The sequence below is a fragment of the Lemur catta genome, chromosome X (assembly GCF_020740605.2).
Source record: "Lemur catta isolate mLemCat1 chromosome X, mLemCat1.pri, whole genome shotgun sequence".
Lineage (NCBI taxonomy): Eukaryota > Metazoa > Chordata > Mammalia > Primates > Lemuridae > Lemur > Lemur catta.
The window spans coordinates 59,988,581-60,012,850 of NC_059155.1; the positions used below are offsets into that span (position 1 = coordinate 59,988,581).

At 37.0% G+C, this 24,270-nt stretch overlaps 1 protein-coding gene across 1 annotated transcript in view; it reads right to left on the reverse strand.

Annotated features, from left to right (window-relative positions):
- Positions 1-23,647, reverse strand: part of RP2 (RP2 activator of ARL3 GTPase) — a 40,491-nt gene extending 16,844 nt beyond the window's left edge. The window contains exons 1-3 of the mRNA XM_045538533.1: positions 23,355-23,647; positions 11,610-12,275; positions 3,306-3,420 (exon numbers count right to left, since the gene is read on the reverse strand). Of these exons, the coding sequence (XP_045394489.1) occupies positions 3,306-3,420; positions 11,610-12,275; positions 23,355-23,453 (880 nt within the window). The 5' untranslated portion in view covers positions 23,454-23,647. The remainder of the gene's footprint in view (positions 1-3,305; positions 3,421-11,609; positions 12,276-23,354) is intronic.
- Positions 23,648-24,270: the final 623 nt, after the last annotated feature.

Here is a 24,270-nt window from a genome sequence, read left to right on the forward strand (position 1 = left end):
TAGCTTCTCTTCTTATTTAGACTACTGTAGAAGCCAAAGGTCCTACATTATCTGACTTTACCTCTATTACTTCTCAGATCTCATCTACTATGTTTGTTGAATAAATGAATGAATGACTCCCTAAAACAAAGGAACTCAAGTTTGACTAACCATAAGAACCATCTGGGGAGGTATTAAAAATGCACATTCCAAGGATACATCTCAGAGATTTTTGAATCAGTATTTCTGGGGTAGAAATTGAAAATTTGTATTTTTAAAAGCACCCTAGATGGTTCTGAGGATTAGTCAGGTTTAGAAGATTCTCAAGATGGAAAACAGTGAATTCTCTTATTAAGTAGTCAATAGCTTTATTAACTGAAATAACTGTAACTACTTTAGTTGAAGAGGAAAATTTAGAGACTCTGAGGTACAAACTATTTAAGATAAAAGTGAGTTTTCAAAAGAATAAGTCCACTCTTAGCTCAGAACAGTAGTTATCAACTAGGAGCAATTTTGCCCCCCAGGGGACATTTGGCAATGTCTGGAAATATTTTGGGTGGCCACAAATGTGGGTGGGTGTTATTGGCATCTAGTGGATACAGAGATACAGTTAAACATCTTTCAAGGTACAGGACAGGACATCCCCTCATTACAAATAATTACCTAGCCTAAAATGTCAATAGTGCCAAGGTTGAGAAACCCTGCCTTAGAATTACTGATGGCCACTTTTAGATAAGGACCCAGTCTATCCAACTTCTGCTAGAGTATCTCCACTGCTTACTATTCCACATCAATCAATGCACTATTGAGCAGCTTAACATTTTTCCCCAACTTTTTATTTTGAAAATTTCTACACATTATAGAATAGTTGAAAGAAAAGCATAAATATCCATTTGCCCTTTACCTACACCCACCAAAGTTAATATCTGGCCACATTTGCTTTATTACATGATACACACCACCTCTCTGCACGCATATCCTTTGTTTTGTTTTGCTGAGTCACTGAAAGTAGCAGACATAATGACACTGCAGCATGTACCTCCTACATAACCACAATACCATTATCAGATCTAAAGATATGAACAATTCCGTATCATCTTGAAACTTCCCTAGTTGTCCCAAAAATGCCTTTTAGAGCTTTATAGCTCACCTCACCCCAATCCAATATCCAATCAAGGGTCACTCTTTGCATTTAGTTATATCTCTTTAGTCTCTTTTAATCCAGAACAGTTCCCCTCCCAATCTTTTTTGTTTGTTTTCCACTGCATTGTCTGAAGAGACCTAGCCAGCTGTCTTGTAGAATGCCTTCTATTTTGGATTTGTCTCAGTGTTTCCTTATGGTGTCATTTAACATACTTCCTTTTTTTCTTACAAACTAGAAGTTAAGTCTTGGCTAAATTAGATTCAGGTTAAATACTTTTGGCAAGAACACTTCACAGGTAATGTATATTTCTCACTGCATCACATTCAGAGAAACACAATGTCAAGGATCAGTGATGTTAAGTTTCATCACTGGGTTAACATGGTGATCACCAAATTTCTGTTGTAGAGGTACATTTCTTGATTTGAATTAGAATGTATAAATATTCTATTTCTTAGGAACTTTTATCCCAATAGTTTTAGCATCTACTGATAATCTTTGTCTGAAATAATTATTACATCAAGGTTGGAAATGATTTCCAAAGTCCATCATTCCTTCTACATTTATTAGCTCACAATATTGGCAAATGAGCATTACTTTATTCCTTCTCCCCTTTTTTGTTTATCAATATAGATGCATGGATTTCTGTTGTTAAATCTTTACCTTCACTACTCTTTTTAATGGTCAAATTGTCCCAAATTTGGCCAGTGGAAAACCCTTCAAGCTGGCTCCTGTGATCTTTTGACATAAACTCATCAATCTCTGAATACTTTCTATAGGCATCTCTGGTTTTTAAGACTTGTTTTTATTATGTTTATTTGCTGAAATTCCTGTAACATCTGCTAATTGGTTTCAGTTCTACTTTTTGCAGCAACAGAACATTTTACTTCTTCCATGTGGAATGTTCTGTTACTTAAATGCAGCTATTATATTTAGGTTGGAGTAATTCTATGATGCTACTTCACTTACATCACACAAGTACATAAGTCATTAATTTAGACCTGCTCATAGGCTTAATTCATTCCTAACCCTCATACTTTAGGATGTTCATTATTTCCAAAAGCAGCTGAGAGTTAAGGTTCATTTCAAGGTTCCAACAGAATGTTCCCATGTCAAAATGGTTGCATCAAAGGGGCTAGGTTATAAATTCTTACATATATTCTGGGATAGATTCATGCACTGGGTTGGAGCAAGTCCTTAGTATTATTATACTACTACAGTAACCACATAAGTATATGAAATACTGTATTAATACTTGACAGCTGAGTTATACTAAGCATTACTTATTAAAATTATCCTAACAATCCTCCAACATTTTCATACAGGTTTTTGCAATCTAATATAATTTATTTATTCATAAAGAGCATATAAATGCAGATGAGGCCTCTCCCTAGTGTATATCCAATCAGTATAGCATATTTACTATGCATATTTGCTAAAGTTAGTCAAGAAAAGCCTGACAAGTCTTGAGCAAACAATGTCCCAACTCTGAACAGATAAATAGTACTCTGTACTCTAGAATCAGTACACTTTCAAATACAGATAGACAGACAACCACCCTTCAAGAAAGCACATGAACTCTAGCTCCCCTCTTTGCAGACATATACCCAGTATCTGAAATTTACTGGTGGCATTCACCTATTGGGGAAAATAGTTCTAATTACACATGGGAAGTTAATCAATAATATTAAATAGAAGGGCAAGGGCAATATATGTAACCTAAACTTTTGTACCCCCATAATATGCTGAAATGCAAAAAAATAAATAATATTAAATACATAAAATAACACTTTATTAATGCTTCTTATTTCTTTTCCAGTATGATGAAAGCACACTGAAGGCAGATAGACTCTTTATCAAGTGCTTTGCAACTCTAGGTGGGGAGTATGAAATGTTTACTCACTACAATACAAAGGTACAACAATAATAAAAAATATACATAATAAAGTATAATTTGATGTACTAAGAACATAAGATAGGAAAATAAAACTAATGCCTAATTTCTAGTTAGTTATATTGGGCTCCTTGAGTGATGTGAAATTTTACTTTCTCAACAGTAATAGGAAAAAATGTAGAACAGATGAGAAGCAGAAAGCAATGTAAGAGAAGTGTTAAAAGCAAGAGTAAATCAAATAAGCATGTCAAGAAAATAACCACAAAAGTACACCAATCATCCAGAAGGTACCTTTGTTCAGAAGAAGAAGGAAGTCAGGTGCTTTTTCCCGAAAAACTCTTTGAGCATCCTCAGCGTTCATGGACACTTCCTTTGTCTGAACTAGAAAAAAGCCTTTACCGACCATCTGTAGAAAATAAAATTTCATTTAGATTTTAAAATGAACTTCTGAGACTAAAACGATGTTTTCCTATTCTAGTATTTTTCTGTATAGAATGCAACACAGCATGCTCTTTTTTGTTTGAGTTTTGGCTCTAATTCAGGGTGTTTGCTGTAATAAGTTCCTAAATATACAGGATTCCTTTTTCCAGATGGGTGGTTCTGGTTAAGAATTAGTACTGTAATCCCTATGGTTAAAACTAAGGGACAAATAAATGTGAATTATCCTTCAAATTTAAAACAGTACTAAAATTTTTTTTTTGCCTGAAACTACCAGATGGATACTTTATGTTGGTGATACTGCAATTGTCCAGTGAGAGGAGAAAGGTGAAGTAAATTATGCTACATTCACATGATGAAACACCATAGTTTATTACATGAATCACAGTTCACTAAATACAACAAAGACATTATAATAAGACAGGGAAAAGCTTAGGTAATAATGTTAATTTTAAAAGGCATGATATAAATTTTTAATATTAGGTTATTAAGTATGAAATGTCTAATTTAAGTACTAAGTTTCATGGTTGATGTCTCTGACATTTCACTTTGACACTTCTTGTTTTACTTTTATTATGAAGGTACATCCTCAGTCTTTCAAATGCATGTTTTGTTTGGCTTGTGATTATCTGTCAAATTTTTTTAGAGCAATTTTTGTGAAACCATAGATAAGTCAAATATTTGTGTTATTTTTGTATATGAGTCCTGTCATGGAACCAATGCAGCGCAGACAGCTCGAAATATCAACAAAGCGTTTGGGAAGTATGTGGCTAATGAACTCACAGTACGTCGATGGTTTGGGAAGTTCTGTTCTGGTGATTTTGATCTTGAAAATGAGCCACGTGGGTGACCTGAGACCAAGGCAGATAATAATGAGCCGGAAGCTATAGTGGAAGCAAACCCATCTCAACCTATGCATGAATTACCAGCAAGGTTTCACATTACTATTCCAACAATATTGGACCATTTGAAACAAATGGGCAAAAAGAAGCTGGATAGATGAGTTCCGCGTGAATTAAACTAGCATCAGAAGAGAAATTGCCTCAAAGCTTGCCTTTCTTTGCTGTCATGACGTAAAAGAGAAACCACTTCTACACCACATTGTTATGTGTGATGAAAAATGGATTCTATTTGATAATCACAAGCGTTTGTTTGGCACAATAGTTGGATAAAGCCAAAGTGCCGAAACAGAGTCCAAAACCGAACATTCATCAAAAAAAGCTGATGGTGTCTGTTTAGTGGTCCAGCATTGGTATTATCCACCACAGCTTTATGAAACCTGGTCAATTGATTACAGTGGATGTCGACTGCAACCAATTCTACAAAATGATGAGGATGCTAGAGACAGGCCAACCCTCTTGCAAGACAATGCTCGACCACATGCCGCACAAACAATGTTTCTCAAACTGCAGAAGCTGGACTTGGAAACTCTCTGTCATCCACCGTATTCACCAGACCTTGCACTTTCTCGATTTCATCGCCACTTGCTGTCCAGGCTTCTTCACTGCTGGCATAAACAAGCTACTGTTAAGATGGCAAAATTGTGTCAATAGTTTAGGCACATACTCTGATTAATTGTACTGCTTCTTCTTTGAGATATAATAAACTACACTTTTCATTTGAAATTGGACGTTTCATATTTAATGACCTAATAGTATAGAATAATAATGACAGATCACATTTATGGAATACTTACCATGTGAGGCAGGCAGTTTTATGAACTTTACATGTATAATACATTTAACTCTCTCATGAAGTATTAATATTACCCTCATTGTACAGATGAGAAAACTAAGGCAGAGTGATTAAGAAACTTCCCTAAGATTGTGTTAACTATTAAGTGACAGAACTGTGATTCAAACCCATTTAATCTGATTATAGACTAAATAAATTAAAAAATTATTACTAAAAAGACTATTCAAAGTACAGTACAATTATGAAAGAGTTTTAAACTTATTTTTATTCTTTCTTATTTCTAGTTTTCCATAATGAGTACATATTAATTTTAAAAGTAATTATTACGGCAGTTTTAAAAATGCAAAGTCATTCCGACCACTTAATTTTTAAGCAAAGCTTATTGGGTTTTTAATAATAAAAAGTAACATTTATAATCAACACAAAACATTTGAAAAATAAAAAATAGAAACAAAGAAATATCAATCGAGGTGCTATAACTCAAAAGATGCCACTGCCATACAGGTATACTTCCTTTTACCCTCCCAGTTTTCTTTTTCCCCTATTACAGAAACAATACATGTTCATTGTAAAATCCACAGAACTACAAAAAAAGAAAAGAAAACCATGCTCTTAATCAACTGCCTAAGAATAACTAAAACTGTTAACATTTTGGTATATATAACTTTCCAGACTTAACTATTTTTTTTAAAAAATCAGTTACATAATATTTCACAAATTTTCAGTTACTTGATTGTGACATTTTTCAGCTATTCTACTATAAAATCACTTTTAATGGCTGATAGTATTTCATCCTATGGCTACATTATTCTATATCATTCCCTCAAATTCGATTAAACTCAAATCCTATTTCAGAATCCTCACTCAATGCTGCTTCAGAAAAAAGAAACACACATTTAAAAATTGCAGAAAATTACATGGACATCACTGTTGGATGGTGACTATAAAGTTACTTAAAATATCAGAAACAATACTTTTTCATTTTCTAGATTGCTCATCATCTCTCATTTTATAGTCAGACACAAACTGACAAGATTTTGATGATAAATATACCATTACCTAAAACAAATAATGAACTATGAAACTATATTTTAATATTTCACTATAGATATTTGAAGAGACTCCTTTTCATGAAAATTCTACTTATAAAGACTTGAAAATAGTGGTAACTATCCAACTTAAATTATGAAATGCTCCCAAACAATTCAAGCTATTTTTATTATAATTTATCCTGTACATATCTATGATGTAGGTAATAGCAAGCAAGAAACCTGATTTTTAGGGGAGAAAATCAAGGCCCAGTAACTTCTCTTGACTCTCTATGGAATGTGCTGTCTGCTTTACCCAGCCTTTCTGGACTTCCTACCCTCACAATTTTACACTTCCTATCTCAAAAAACCATTATGTTTAATTTATAAAAACAATGTGAAACAAAATTCTATGATACTCCTGGGGTTTAACAAAACTAGAGTTAGCAATCATAGGTACAGTCTAAGCTTATTTGTGTTATGATATGAGAAAGACTGAAGTTTTATTTTCATCTTGGAATTAACTAGTTTCTAAACATATTTCCCTGAGAACTCAAGCTTCATTTTTTAAAAAATGTAATCACTCTTAACATATTAATATATAATGATATGTAAATCTTTTGTCTTTCAGCATGTTTTGGGTTTTTTAAATTTTTTTTTATTTCAGCATATTACGGGGGTACAAATGTTTAGGTTACATATATTGCCTTTGCCCTACCTGAGTCAGAGCTTCAAGTGTGTCCATCCCCTAGACAGTGCGCACCGCACCCATTAGGTGTGTATATACTCATCCCCTCCTCCCCCCTCCCACCTGCCCAACACCAGATGAATGTTATTACTATATGTGCAGTTAAGTATTGATCAGTTAATACCAATTTGATGGTGAGTATATGTTATACTCGTTTTTCCATTGTTGTGATACTTAGTAGAATGGGCTCCAGCTCCATCCAGGATAATACAAGAAGTGCTAGATCACCATTTTTCAGCATGCTGTGATACCATCTTCACATGTACTTGACATTTTCTTTATTTATTTTTGTTTTCTTTTCATTCCTTAATTCTATATTTTCAGAATTAGATAGGATAACTGAAGCCAAAGAGTCCCTAGGCTGGAGGGCCCTTGAGTCCACATGCTTTAGGCCACATTCCTACTCTACCAGGCTTTTCTGCACCACCGAGGCAGTATAACAGTATCACGTTTAAGGGTTAAGACTGTGGCCTACACAGCTGGATTGCCTAGATTGAATTATGGTTCTGCTGTTTACCAACTGAGTAACCTTTTGCAGGGCACTTACCCTCTCTGCAGTTCATTTTCCATATCTGTAAAATAATGCAATGGCACTTATTTCATAGGGGCTGTTTTGAGCATTGAGTTAATTCATTTAAATTCCTTATAACAGTGCCTGGCATATAGTAAACACCAATAAAGTGTTAGCTATTTAAGGTCATTAAATATGAAATGTCCGATTTCGAATCAAAAGTGTAGTTATTAGCCATAAAAGATGGTGATCTAGTATCTTTTGTAACAACATTGATGGAACTGGAGACCATTCTTCTAAGTGAAGTATCACAAGAAGGGAAAAACAAACACCACATGTATTCGATACTAAATTGGAACTAATTGATCAACACTTACGTGCACATATGGAAGTAAAACTCAATGCAAATCACGCAGGTGGGAGGGGGGAGCATGGGATGAGTAAATTTACACCTAACGGGTACAATGCACACTATCTGGGTGAAGGGCACACATAACTTTGACTCAAACTGTACAAAAGCAAATTATGTAACCAAAAACTGTGTATCCCCATAATATTCTGAAATTTTAAAAATGTGTAGTTTATTATACCTCAAATAAGAAGCAGTACAATTAATCAAAGTATGCACCTAAACTATCAACACAGTTTTGCCATCTTAACAGTAGCTTGTTTATGCCAGCAGTGAAGAAGCCTGGAGAGCAAGTGGCGATGAAATCTCAAAATGCGTTTTCCACAGCTTGTTGAGAACTGAATATTTTTCCTTGAAAGAAGTGGTCCAAAGCCTGGAAGAAGTGGCAGTCAGTTGGTGCAAAGTCTGGTGAATACGGTGGATGACAGAGAGTTTCCATGTCCAGCTTCTGTAGTTTGAGCAGCATTGTTTGTGTGACATGTGGTCGAGTACTGTCTTGCAAGAGAATTGGCCTGTCTCTACTGACCAATCTTGGCTGCTTAATTGCAAGCATCTTCATCATTTTGTAGAATTGGTTGCAGTAAACAGCTACTGTAATCAAGTGACCAGGTTTCACAAAGCTGTGGTGGATAATACCGGCGCTGGATCACCAAACAGACACCATCAGCTTTTTTTGATGAATATTTGGTTTTGGACTCTGTTTCAGCACTTTGGCTTTATCCAACCATCATGCCAAATGCTTGCAATTGTCAAAAAGAATCCAGTTTTCATCACACATAACAATGTGGTATAGAAATGGTTCACCTTTATGTCATGACAGCAAAGAAAGGCAAGCTCGAGATGATTTCTGACACTAGTTTAATTCATGCAGTACCCATCTATCCAGCTTCTTTACTTTGCCCATTTGTTTTCAAATGGTCCAATATTGTTGGAATAGTGATGTCAAACCTTGCTGCTAATTTATGCATAGGTTGAGATGGATTTGCTTCTACTATAGCTTTCGGCTCATTATTATTTGCCTTGGTCTCAGGTCACCCATTGTGGCTCATTTTCAAGATCAAAATCACCAGAACAGAACTTCGCAAACCATCGACGTACTGTGAGTTCATTAGCCACATACTTCCCAAACGCTTCATTGATATTTTGAGCTATCTGTGCTGCATTGGTTCCATGATGGGACTCATATCTGAAAATAACACAAATTTTTTACTTATCCATGGTTTCGCAAAAATTGCTCTAAAAAAATTTTGACAGATAATCACAAGCTAAAACATGCGTTTGAAAGACTGAGGATGTACCTTCATAATAAAAATAAAACAAGAAGTGTCAAAGTGAAATGTCAGAGATATCAACTGTCAAACTTAGTACTTAAAGAAATTGGACATTTTATACTTAATATCCTATTACTACTACTACTACTGTGGGATTTTTATTTTATATTCTAGAGGACATCTAAAGAACATCACTCTTCCTGGTCACATTCCTTTCAAGGGCACATAACACTGCCATTTCCCACACCAGATACCAAAGATTAAAAGGTTAAGAACATTGATGATTCATGAAGAAAAACTATTTTGATGTTTTTTTTTCTTTAAACATGAGAAATATTCTTTGTGTCCACTCCTCATTATCTACCAAAAAGGAGTTTAACCTAAATATGTACATCTTTTGAAAACTGTATGTAGATTTTTTAAAAAATCACTATACAGTATAATGAAAATATTTACTCCTCAGATGTTGGATTAACATGTGATTAGATAGCTCAAAAACCAGAAGCACAATTTTCTGTTATCTTACCAGATTCATAGTATGCTTTTTATCAGACTGGCATAGGTAAAAAAGAAAACATCAAAGTTTTAAAATTATAATTTGACTTCTGTTGTTTTGAAAACTATACCTCAGATATACTTTGTAGATTTCAGACATGGGTTTTCTTTTCTTTTTAACAGGGAGAAGATATAAATGTATTTAATTTAACAGAGAACCTTCAGAATGAAAACTCCAGACATGGGTTTTATACACTGTAGAATGTATAGCTATAGAGAGGTAGTCATTTTTAATTTTTTGCCTAAAATCATTCCTTTTGATATGTTCTAACTTTTAAAAAATTCCTTTCTAAAAGAGACTTTATGAGTTTTCTGTTCATTTCTCCATTTCTGGAAGTTTCATTTTTTAAAATTTAAACAGATTTGTCCTGAAGAACAACTTATTAATGGATAATCAATACTGTTGCCTTCCTATTGGAGTGCCTGCCAACAAAGAATTGCTGCTTCTGGAGTCCCTAATTTCTATATCCCCAATTATTTTTCAAACAGAAATGGTTACCCAAAGGACCCTTCTCTACTCATAAGCTCACCAAGAGCTGCTGCTCATAAGCCCACAACTTTTGCCAACTCAGCTCCTATCTTACTCTTCCTCACTAACCTTCCCTCTATGGCAATAAAGCAAAGAAAAATAAAGAATGCAATGTGGAAGTTGGTTTCACAACAACAGGGTCCAAAAGTTGTATTCCTAAATGTCTTTTCTACCCCCTAACCAATTAGAACTCCAAAGAAATTTCCCCAGTAAATAATTTTAAAGGGCCATGCTTTACTATGCAGTACTACTCTTGTGACCTTCTCTGGAAATTATTCATTCATTCACTCATTCACTTATTTTTTTTTATTTTTTTTTTTTATTTTATTTTTTTATTTATTTTTTTTTTTTGAGACAGAGTGTCACTTTGTTGCCCGGGCTAGAGTGAGTGCCGTGGCATCAGCCTAGCTCACAGCAACCTCAGACTCCTGGGCTTAAGCGATCCTACTGCCTCAGCCTCCCTAGTAGCTGGGACTACAGGCATGAGCCACCATGCCCGGCTAATTTTTTTGTATATATATTTTTAGTTGGCCAGATAATTTCTTTCTATTTTTAGTAGAGACGGGGTCTCACTCTTGCTCAGGCTGGTCTCGAACTCCTGACCTCGAGCGATCCACCCGCCTCGGCCTCCCAGAGCTAGGATTACAGGCGTGAGCCACCGCGCCCGGCCACTTATTTTTTTTTAGAGACAGACTGTTGCTCTGTTGCCCAGACTGGAGTGCAGTGGTGCAATCATAGCTCAAGGGATCTTTTTGGACTCAAGGAATACTCCTGCCTCAGCCTTCCCAGCAGGTAGGACTACTGGCGTGTGCCACCACTCTTGGCATTTGTTTTTTATTTAGTTTTTTTAGAGACAGGGTCTCACTATGTTGCCTGGGCTGGTCTCAAATTCTGGGTCTCAAGCGATCCTCCCACTTCAGCCTCCCAAAGTGCTAGGATTACAGGCATGAGCCATTGTGCCCAGCCTGGCAATCATTTATTATAAAGAATGGAAACTCTTTGAGGGCAGAGAATCTTGTCTATCTATCTCCATCTCCAGCATATACTATATTTCATCATTTCTAAGTTGCCATCAATTATAGGATGCATTTCAGATAAGTAAAAATGTGGAAAACAAACTACATCTTATAATCAATAAAATACGGTAACAGAGTAACTTGCACATAATAGGTGCTCAATAAATGTTTACTGAATTGAATTACAATTTTTAAAAGTTCCTTTGGGAAAGCATTTTGAGTCCCAAGCAACTGGCTTACAGACAAATCTAATGGGGCTTGGGGGGCGGGGTGCAGAGAACTATAACCTGAGGTTTGTCTGTATTTTTTAATAGCCAATTTGAAAAGAATAGTTCTCCAGAGTGGTATGTTTTTGTCTAGGTATATGTCTATTTTTCCCTTCTCTTTTTCCTTACCTCGTCAATTAGTTTCCTGGCATTTGCGATAGTATAATCACCAGCAAATAATACCACCAAGCATGATTCATCACTGCTCTTCTGTCTCCGACCCCGGGATATTGGAACGATGCTTCTATTGGCTTCTGTGGAAACACGGACAGCTTTGAGCTCTTCAGTAGTAGGTACAGGAACATAGTCCTGAACCACAGCATCTTCTGGAAGAAGGCTCCAGTTGAGCTCTCCTGACACAGGTGTAAAATCATGAATGTTACTCCATGTATTATTGAAGATACTGAGCCCTGCATCTTTGAACTGGAAAGCTAATTCAGGGTAGTACCATTGAAAACAGCCAAATTTGATATTTGTGGAAGACTCAATAATTGGTTGAGTGGCACAGCACAAAAAGACTTCCAGCTTTCTACAATCACGCACACGAAATTGTTGGCAGGCTAATGTGCACTTGCAATCTCTGCAATTCCGGAAAAACACACTGCCTTTCACTGGTCCCAGAAAAATTATGCAGTTAGTACAGTCATCAATGGTAATAGTAGCTGAGTGATCAAAAATATAGATGTTACAGTTCTCACAGTCTTGAATAAGAAACTGTTGTCCTGACACTTTCCCAGGTAAGCGACCTACAGTTTCATCCTTCAGTCCACTGAACATGTAGTCTTTTGGATCAACCTGCAGGGACAAAACACAGACCTTTAGTATTATTAACATTATTCAACATATATCAATTGCGTGCCTATTGGGTGCCAGGCACAGTTCTTAGTGCTAAAATATAAGTTCCTAATCTTGCTGGCTTTGCAACATAGTAAGAAAACAAACAGGATAAAGTTTTTCTACTAATAAAAGGCATGAGTGGGAAAAAGGGAGAGGAAAACTTAGAAAGACTCAAGGACATATCCACCAAATACAATGTGTGGACACTGCATACAGTTTCAAATATACCAACTGTAAAAACACTTTTTTGAGACAACTGAGGAAATACATACACACACACATCATATTAGATGATATTAAGGAATTTTTCATTTTGTTAGGTGTGATAATGGCATTGTGTTTATATGAGGGAAAGGGCCTCATCAATTAAAAATTAAAATGTTTAAAAATTATTAGCCTTCCCTAGTATATGGTATATCTATGGGGAAAAGATATGCACCCGGAAGACTTGAATGTCTGGTTCTTTTGGCAACTACAGCTCTCATTATAATATAAAACTATGATCTTGGCTAACATACATACCTCCCAGGAGATATAGCCACTCTCTTTCCTATTAAATTGTGTTTCTGGGCATGCAAAGCTAAAGGGCAGCCTCTGTGACACTATGGTTTGAGTCTTCTTGTAACTTAACCCAGGTGACACCCACATCATCACTGCTATTGTCAATAGGCTTTTAGCCTATTTGGAATTTATATAACTAAAAAATTTACTAAGCTTTGTGGAGTACCAGGATCAAGAATTTATTTAAAAAATTATCCTTTTAATAAAGGAGCCTATAAAAAATTAAACTCAAATTCTATGTATCTAACTATCTTAATCACTACATGCTATTTCAGCCTTCTGATGCTTTTTCTTTTTTGATGCTTCACTTTTAAAACTTCTACTTTTAAAAAAAATTCTGAAATTGGAAATGTACCCAGACTGAAATATATTTCTCTGTCCTTCCACAAATTGATGTATGGGTCTCAACTTCTAAACTCTGACTAATTTCTGCAATATGCTACAGAAAGTGGAGGAACCTGAAGGCAAAAGAATCCCAATATTTCAGTGCTTGTATCTATAAATTTGATTCAAACATTTATTGAGCTACAAGTATAATTTTTCAAATTTGGCCATTTCCATCCTTAGATTGTCTAAACTATAGCTCATGTAATCTTTTAAATAGTATGCCTGGAATCTGTCATATCAATTTTTTATTTTAACTGACCTATAAAATTATAGTCACTAAAAGTCTATTTTGATTTTTTTCAAGTGACCTTTTTTGTCGCCTTTAAGACAGGGTCTTGCTTTATCACCCAGGCTGGAGTGCAACAGCCAGATCATAGCTTACTGTAACTTTGAACTCCTGTGCTCAAGTGATCCTCCCACCTCAGCCTCCCAAGTAGCTGGGACTATAGGCTCACACCACCACACATGGCTAATTTTTAAAATATTTTATAGAGCTGGGGTCTCACTATGTTGCCCAGGCTGGTCTTGAACTCCCGGGCTCAAGCAATCCTCCTGCCTCAGCCTCCCAAAGTGCTGGGATTACAGGAGTGAGCCACCATGCCTGGCCCAAGTAACCTTTTTATCTATTTGCACAGTTTTGACTGTGACCATATAAATTTTATATAAAACTATTCATGTACTACAGATAAGCTTCCATTGATACAGTACGTAAAAATTTGATTTACAAAGCAAAATTTAATCCTCTTAATCATAAGCAAATACGCTTAAAGTGACTTATTCAGTAATTGCACAATAAATATTATACTTATCTAGTTTTACATACTGTACAAGGAGGAGCACTGGTCTGTAGTATGAGGCAATAAAGGAAGTACTTGTTTTCTAGTCTCAATTTTGTTACCTATGAGTCTGATCTTGCAGTCACTTTAACTTTCTGGATCTTCAGTCACTCAATCAAACATCTGAATATGCAATATTTTTTTATACCAAAAGCACCCAACATTGTTCTAGATGTTAAAATGAATATGACCAGCTTTCCATAAAAGAAGTAAACACTCACCTAAACAGCTAGTTTAAAAACAACCCTGACCATGTAATGAGAGATGCTGAGAATATTCTGGAAACACTGAGGAGGGACAGCTGGGGTGGGGAGGAGGTGTGACATGGAAGACTTTCTGCATGAAATGAGAATGAATAAGCTAGAGTTCACCAGGTAAAAGGGGTGCCCCTCCTTCCCATGCCAGGCAAAAGTAACAGAATGAACAAAGTAAAATTCTTTAGGAAGTGGTAAGAAAACTAAAAGTGGTTTAGTGTTACAAGGAGGGTATTAGATGAAGCTAGACAGGTAGGCAGGGGCCATATTATAAAGCTTTAAGTTACCCTCAGGCAATAGGGAGCCACAGAAGGATTTAAACAAGCAAAATTTACATTTCAGGAAGATTACTCCAATAAGAATAAGGAAACATGGAACATGGATGGATCTGAGAGGCTACTGTGGGCATCCAGAAAGGGCTAGAACTAGAACTGTAGTTAATAGGGGAAGAAGAGGATGGGATGAATTTGAGAAATATTGAGGAAAAAGAATTAGCATATTGGTAATTCAGTGGCTACAGGAGGTAAGGCAGAAGGATGAGTCACAGAGGAAAAGCCACGTGACAACACAGCAAGAAGGCAGCTGTCTGTAAGCTAGAAAGAGAGCCCTCACCAGACACCGAATCTGCTGGCACCTCGATCTTGAACTTCCTGGCTCTAGAACTATAAGAAATAAACTTCTGTTATTTAAGCCACCCAGTCTGTGGTATTCTGTTATGGCAGCCTGTTTTAGTCTGCTCAGACTGCAAAAGCCATCTTCTTGCTACATTGTCACCAAGACTTTTCTCTGTGTGGAGAGGGAGAGGGAGGGAACAAGTATAAGCTAGGTGAATCTTCTTATAAGGACACTAATCCTATCAGATCAGCATTCCACCTTTATGACCTCACTAATCTTAATTACTTCCTTAGAGGACCCATCTCCAAATACAGCCCAATGGATGTTAGGGCTTCAACATATGAATTTAACAAATATTCAGTCCATAACAGCTGCCAATGCTGAGGAATTACATGTAATTTACTATTCTAAATATTTTCTCTGGACACTCCAGTTTTCCTAGTTCATAGGGAGAAAATAATCCTACGGCCTAATAGTTCTATAGTATAAAATTATTTGGATTATCAACACAGTCTTCTAAGGAGAAATTTAGGATTTATGTTGCTGTACTTCCTCAACAATTCCTGACAGTTTTTCAAAACAAAAAGTAATAGTAAACAACCTGAAGCTTAGACCCATAATAATTTTGCAAAAGTTACTAGTTCTCAAATAAAGTGCCTAAAATCATAAACATGGAAAGGTCATGTTTTAAATTACTTTTTCACAAGACCCATTTATGAAATGAGCTTAGTTTAGGCTGCATTTCTTATTACATTCCTTAACAAGTAGTGGATATACTTTCAAAATCAAAGAAAAATTTCAAGGGTTAGAATTCATCTGATATTGATTTAATGCCTTACAGCTATTAAATTAAGGCAAGCATTATTTTCCCAACAGAAAACAAAAGTGAACATCTTATGCTTTGAGCAGCAACACAAATATTTCATTAAAATTCATCTCCACAATTAAACTCCCATAATGATAATCTGATATAAAATAATGGAATTTGTTAATTTTAATGGAAATCCAGTATGAATAGAAGTACAAAATAAGATTCAAGAGTAAAAAAGCACTACATATATGTGCCAGGCATCATACTAAGTGCTTTATAAGCATCCATTCAATCTACAAAAACCCCTATGAGGGTTGTATACTATAATTATCTGCTTTATGGATGAGAAAATTGAGGTACACAGAGACTAAATAACTTGCCCAAGGTCACACTGTTAGTAAATGCTTGAGCTCAGTCTCAAGCCCAGACAGTCTGGCTCCTAAGCACATTCTCTTGGCTGCTTCTTCATATTCAACCATAAACAATTGCTTACTGGATGCACAAATCAATGGAATAGAGAGTTCAAAATAGGTGTATACACACACACACACACACACACACACACACACACACACAAAGGTGCAAAGGCAATTCAATAGAAAAAGGATAGTCTTTTCAACAAATGGTGCTGGAACAACTGGACATCTATATTCAAAAAAAAAAGAAATCTCATAGAAAAAAGAACTCAACCTGTACCTTGTACCATATATAATAATTAACTCAAGATGAATCATAGACCTAAGTATAAAACCAAGAACTATAAAACTTCTTGAAGAAAACAGAGGAGAAAAATCTTTGTAATCTTGGTTAGGCAAAGATTTCCTAGTTATGAAACCAAAAACACAATCCATAAAAGAAAAAACTGAAGATTGGACTTTTAGCAAAATTGAAAATGTTTGTTCTTCAAGAAACACTGTTAAGAGAAGATGAGTCATTAATTGGGAAAAAATATTTGCAAAACACACATATGACATGGGACTTGTATTGAGGATATATAAAGAATTCTCAAAAACTCAATAAGAAAACAAATGATCCAACAAAAAATGAGCAAAAGATTTGAATAAGCATTTTACCCAATAAGATCTAGATAGCAAATAAGTACATAAAAATGTTCAACATCATTAATCATTATTAGGGAAATGCAAGTTAAACCACAATGAAATACTACTACACACCTATTAGAATGGCTAAGGTTTTAAAAAAAACCCTGACAATACCAAATGAGGTGAGGATGTGGAGCAAATGTCTCTCTCATACATTGCTGGTGGGCAAAATGGCACAGCCACTTGGAAAAATAGTTTGTCAGTTTCTTGTAATAGTTTAATATACAATTTCCATAGGACTCAGCAATCTCACTCATGGGTCTTTACCCAAGTGAAATGAAAACTTATATTCACTAAAAAAAACCTGTATGCAAATATTTATGGTAGCATTATTCATAATTACCAGAACTGTAAACAACCCAGTGTCCTTCAACTGGTGAATGGATAAATAAACTGTGGTACATCCATATAATGGAATACTAGTCAGCAATAAAAAGGAATTCCTGATACGTGCAACAACATGGATGAATCTTAAATGCATCACGCTAAGTGAAAGAAGCCTGACTGAAAAGATTACATACTGCATGATTCCATTTATATGATATTCTAAGAAAGACTAAACTATAGGGATAGAAAACTGATCGGGGTGGAGGTGGGGCTGACTGCAAAGGAGCAAATTGACAAAGGAAGAAATTTTGGCAGGTAATGGAACTGTTCTATATGTTGATTGGTAACAGTTATACAGCTGCATGTGTCAAAACTCATAGAACTGTACACTTAAAATGGGGAAATTTTACTGTATGTAAATTACACTTCAATAAATATAAATATTAAAATTTAAACATTGTTAAGTCAGTTTCAGGGCTATATAGTTATGTAGTTGAAAGGTTATTTCATAAATGAAAATGGCAGTGCCACATAATTATAGAAATAATAAGATCAGTACCTTGAGCTTATATACATAATGATGAGAGAAGGTGAAGTATTAAGATTACATTTAGATTACTTCACCATGTTGCTAAATATATAACAAGAATTATGAAATTTTAGGATTGGAAAGAATTTTCTATATCATCTAATCTAGTCTTAATCTATCCTTATATCCTATCACATTCCCTTTGGTCACCCAGATTTGCCTGAATGCTTCTAGCAATGCTTACCTCCCCTCATGAGCTGCTCAAAGAATTAGAGAACTGGAAGGGATCTTAGGAAACCAAAGGTTGGAAAAGCTGACAAGTCAGGTGTAGTTGGGTGCAGAATAAAAACTAAAATCCCAATCTCATACACTTTTCACTCCCTGTACTTTTTCCCTTCATCAAAACTTTATATGGGTAAAGAAAAAAAAAATGAAACTCTCATACATTGCTGGTGGAAATATAAAATGTTGTGACACTTTGAAAAAGAGTTTGGCAGTTCCTCAAAAAGTTAAACATGGAGTTACCATATGATCCAGCGATTCCACTCCTAGGTGCGTACCCAAGAGAAATGAAAACATGTCCACACAAAAACTTGTACGTGAATATTTATAGCAGCATTATCCATAATAGCCAAAAAGTGGAAACAACCCAAATGTCTACCAACTGATGAATAAAATGTGGTATTTCTATAAAATGGAATGTTATTCAGTAATAAAAAGGAATAAAGTATTGATAAATTAATGCTATAATAAGGATGAACCTCAAAAACATGCTAAGTGAAAGAAGCCAGTCATAAAAGGCTAAATATTGTGGTTCTATTGATATGAGATATCCCAAATAGGCATATCTGTAGAGATAGAAAATAAATTTGTGGCTTCCAAGGGCTGGGAAGGGGGAAATAGGAGTGATTACTAATGGGTACAGGGTTTCTTTTCCCAGGGATGAAAAGGTTCTAAAATTAGATCATGGTGATGGCTGCATAACCCTGTGAAGTTACTAAAAATATTGAACTGTACACTTTAAATAGGAGAATTGTATGGTATATGAATTATATCTCCAAAAAGCTATTTTTTAATTTAATAAACAAAGAACTAGATTTTTCCTTTAAACAACAACTTACGTAGAGGATTTAAAACATATTGACAAATTCTTTAACACTCTTCCAATCAAGAGGTCCTCTTGGACCTGAGTGGGCATTTGTGACTGCCTCAATAAACAGAATGTGGCAGAAGTAATGCTACCACATTCTCAAGTCAAATTAAATGACTTAGGAATTCACTTAAGAAGCTAGTTAGAAAAAACCACGCAGCCTCTGCCAGTCTCTCTTAGGATGCTCACCCTTGGAACCCAGCCATCATGCTGTGAGGAAGCCAGGGCTGCACAGAGAGGTGCCTAGCCCTCAGCCCCGGCTGAAAGCCAGCATCAACTTGCCAGCCTGCTATGTGGTTAAGCCATCTTGAAAGCAGATCCTTCAGCCACCAGTCAAGCTGCCACAGCTGGTGCCACATTGAGCAGAGTCAACCGTGCTTAGACTTACACAAATTGAAGAGTTGTGAACAAAATAAATATTTGCTATTGTTTTACATCATTAAGTTTTGGGGTGGTTTGGTACACAGCAATGGATAACTAGAATACTAGAATACCTTCTGTACTTAAAAGAAGGCTAAAAACAGAATCTAGCCTCCTACTCAGAGCAGACACTTCTTTCTAGCAGATCACCATCCAAACTCTGTCTGAATGTTTTGACTAACATGGAGATCAGTTCCTCACAAAGCCACCCTTTCCAATGATGAACAACTCTGGGAATTATGATCTGCCTTATATTAAAACCAGTTCTGTCCTGCCCAAACTCTGGTTCAAGTTCTGTCCCCAGAGGTGACCAGAACAGGCCTTTACCTCATTAAATGCACAAATTGGCTGCTTTACTCAAAGTTACACAACAGACACTTGAATTTCTGGTATAAGGTTTTTGTTTGCTATTATTTCTATCGAATATGAGACAAATATAACAGATACAAAATGTGTTATCCATACTCAAAATCACAGTTTTCATACTTATGCCGCCACTATTTAGAGAACTAATCCTCATGTCTATCTACTGCCGTCCCCAACTCCCAAGCCCCTCACCATACATCACCACGCCGTCAGGTGGCCTGTTAGGAACTAGGCCACACAGCTGGAGGTAAGCGTTGGGTGAGGAGCAAAGCTTCATCTGTATTTACAGCCACTCCCCACATTACCCCATCCCCCTCCCCATGTCTGTGGAAAAATTGTCTTCCATGAAACCAGTCCCTGGTGTCAAAAAGGTTGGGGACATTGATCATCTAGGAAGAGGAGTATTGGCATGAATAACTGGAAAATGAAAACTACTTTCTGTACCACTGGTCCTCACCTCATTTGTACTTAAATGTTTCCTGTTTTAATTCCAAAAGCCAGTGAGCTCTTGAAGAGCAGGGATAAGTATTATAATTTTGAGCCTTCCTTGGTACTTGAGTACATATATATTGAATAATTTGCCTACCTATAGGAGGCACCATACCAATAAGGATAAAAGTATTTCTTTCCAAATAGTTTAAGCACAAGTCTTACAATCCAAAAATATCTCTCATCATGTCAGTGTAGCAATTGTACAGTAAGTTTTTTTTTCTTTTTTAAAGTCAACAGCAATAGAAAATTAGCTTCTTACACTGTTGACTACAGTATGTCAGTTGCTCTGACAATTGCTTAGTCTGCATTCTTTCTAATTGAGACAATTTCTCCTAGCTTCAGTCCCCTAAGACTGACCCAATTACACAACTCAATACCCAAAACCCAAGCAGTGCCCCTCAATAAAGATACCCTGATTACACAACCTAAGGAAAAATTTAAACACTGCTTTTCCAAGTTGCAAGGAAACTTTTCAGGCAACCTATTTTGTTTTCATGCCTAAAGTCTTACAAGTTGAGTGGTAATTGTCTGATACAACTTTAAAACTGTATATGCTATACTTCATGACCACATTACTGAAGACTAAACTTTTAATACAAACCATTTCTGTTAATATACATGCAGCATATCTCATTTATGTTTTCTGGGCTGTACTTGCATTCTGTTACTTTTAAGGTACTATTAAAATCTAGGAGCAAGCAAGACCATGCTCAGTTAAAGTATCATTGGAGTAATACAGAACATTTGTACACTAGCCCAAATTGACCTCATGGGAGGCAAGGAACTAGAAAAAAATCTTTAAAATTGCATAAAATTTGACAAGCTATCATAAATGAAGCACACTAGAGAGAATTCCTAGTAACGCCACAAGAAAAAATTCCAAAAAGAAAAAGAAATGTTGGGAAATGTGGTATCTCCATTGGTCTCAAAATGTAAGCTGGTAATTCTCTTTCTTTAATAGTCCAAAAGATTTTAAAACTGGTTGTTTTCAGAATATGATGCTCATTTAGTTAGAAAAATTTTGATTAGCTAGCTGATCAAGATTTTAACTTTTGGCCGGGCGTGGTGGCTCACACCTGTAATCCTAGCACTCTGGGAGGCTGAGGCGGGTGGATCGCTTGAGGTTAGGAGTTCGAGACCAGCCTGAGCAAGAGCGAGACCCCCGTCTCTACTAAAAACAGAAAGCAATGATCTGGACAGCTAAAAATATATAGAAAAAAATTAGCTGGGCATGGTGGCACATGCCTGTAGTCCCAGCTACTCAGGAGGCTGAGGCAGAAGGATTTCTTGAGCCCAGGAGTTTGAGGTTGCTGTGAGCTAGGCTGACGCCATGGCACTCTAGCCCCAGCAACAGAGCAAGACTCTGTCTCAAAAAAAAAAAATTTAACTTTTATTATAGACACATCCAGAAACATCAGTTTATTTTACACATCCAGTAACATCTATTACTATTACATCTCTACAGCTACAGTACCTAGCAGTGTTCTCAAAAAATGTTCTCTGTAAACTCAAAACAGTGTCTGTAACTGAAAGTTTACTACACGCTCATTTGGGGAGGTAAAGCTTAGATGTTGATGGCCACTATTCTATTTTCAATGTGTTTACTTAGCCAAAGAGCAGAAGAAAAAAAAATCACAGAATACACCACTTATCTAAAAGGATTAACGTATGAAATCCCAACTAATCCAAATATTGTTAATAAAGGTTAACTATAAAATAATTTATTGTGAAACAATGAATCAGAGGCAACCAAGACTACTATACATAAAAAATAAAACCACTTTAGTTTAGTTTTAGTCTGTGATTTCAAAACAAAAAACTAAAGTAAAAATAAAATACCCAACTTTCTCTATGGCACACAGGCCAGGCTTAAAGAACATTGTCAGAAATCCCAAGGCTTAGGAAAATGAATCTTTTAAAAACCACCCATCAAATAACTTTAAATGATAGAGGCAATCTTCTTGTACAACAAAAAGCACAGTACTTTGTTTTCCTACATTATAAAATGCTGCCATCAAGTATGAATAAGAGAGAATAAATACACCATGTGACCCAAGAAGCATCTGAGAACCAGGGGCAGAAAGGGGGCTGAGAACTCTGTAAAAAGCTTTCAATTTCTTAACTGTGACACTTGGACACCAGAGTTTATGTGAATAAATTCTGCTGGGATTGGAAATCATGGAGAAAGGTCTATGGTATCAAAATGTTAATAAATTTACTATAAAGTATTCTTGGGTAAAAGACATGTTGTGTTAAGCAAGGAGTTAACTGTTCACAACACCCGTTAAAAAATCTCTCATTTTGTTTGGAAGAGAAAAATAACTGACAAATATATCAAAGCATTTTAGTAAGCACATATGGAGAACTATGCAGAAAGAGGAACCATCATGAAATGTATGACTAAGTGTGTTTTGTGCAAGACTAGTGGACGTTTTCAAAGTTCTTTGGTTTCTGGCTAAATACAAAAGTAAAAATAAGGGCGTTTTCATTCATTTAAAGTAACAGTAAAATACTGCCTGGTATTTATGCCAGTTATTTTCACCTTACAGTCTTAACACACATTCCAGGACTGATTCGATTTTCATTATTCCTTTCCGGTAACTGGAAGAGGGGAGGGAGTAAAGTTGTACATTAAACAGTCCACTTAGTAACTGAGAAAATTCAGCAGTGGAATATATCATGAAGCACCAAAGAAGAAATTTACTGTGGAGGGCAGACAAAAGAGAAAACAGCCAGAGAACATAAGCCGAGGAAGAGATGAGAATCAGTCCAATGTGTAACTTGACGACTAGACAAAATCCCGCTCAACACTACGGGTGAAATGAGGTGATTGGAGATTCAGGGCATTCTCCGCTCCTTCGCTCCCTCGAGTCCATCCTTGGACAGGAAGTCAGCGTAAGTCAGGGTGCGGAGCCAAGGGAAAGCTCCTGGGGGTCCATCTATCTGGACAACAAACTCTAAAGCACCTTCCTGTCCTTCACAGCCCTATGGGGCGCCCTCCCTAGCGCTTTTCTTCAAGGCCCCCAAAAGTCACACACCCGGACTTCAGCTACCCGCGTTGATGAGAGAGCGCAAGAGAGAAAGCGGCAGCTGTTGGGTCGGCCCCCTCAGCTCTCCAGGGCCGTAAGGGACCCTTGCAGAGCGGCTCGTGAGGGCTGAGACCAGCAGCTCCAAGACTTTCATTACCTTCTCGCGCTGGTCCCAGCTGTACTGCTTTGGCTGTTCCTCATTCTCGGGCCGCGACTCCTTCTCAGCCTTCCGCCTCTTGGAGAAGAAGCAGCCCATGGTCCCGGACCGTGGATCTCACTGGCCGGCCCACTGGCTCAGGCACCTCCTGTAATGTGGGTGAACCCTAGGTGCCCCGGCTCCGCAGCTCTCCGGACACCGCCCCTCGGCACCACCCAGCTGTCTGCAGCCTCTGTTAGCCCGCCAGGCCCAGCACCCCTTCTCCTTTTCCCCTCAGTCGCCCTGACAACCCACTGCAGCCAATAACCGCTCAGCGCCTGGTGAGCCAATCAAAGCCTCTCCAGCAGCCCCGCGAGGCCTATGAAGAGTGCTCGACGTATTCACACACCAATCCACGCCTAGCTCCTGCGTCAGCCCCCAGCGGCGGGGCAGGCGGGCTCGGGCGGACGCAAGGCTGACCCCACCCCCAGCTGTGCCTCGTCCCGCCCCTGACCCCGCCCCTCCCGGGACTGGAGGGGCCTCTCTAGCTGGTGGGAGGCCAGGCTCAGCAGCCGGGTCTTCTTGCCCCTGGTTGTCAGTTTCCAAGTTCTGGGCGCGGGTGGGAGCTCTAGTCGAACTTCAGACTTGTTTTATGATGCAGGTCGTGAGGGAAAAGGAATTCCTGCGGACACAGGAAGCCCCTGAAATTCTTATTCCTAATTCCTCTTCTCCCCTCTTCACCCCTACCCCCGCCCCCACATCCCCTGGCCAATGTCATCCCCTCAGGAATCTTCCCCCACAACCTGCCCAACCCTCTCCTGAACTTTCTCTTAAGACTTCCACATATTGCTCTAAAATTGCCCATGTACTTAGTAAAATAATTGTGTATCATTTCCCTATTAGAACTCCCTATTAGGACTGTGAATTTCTTGAGACC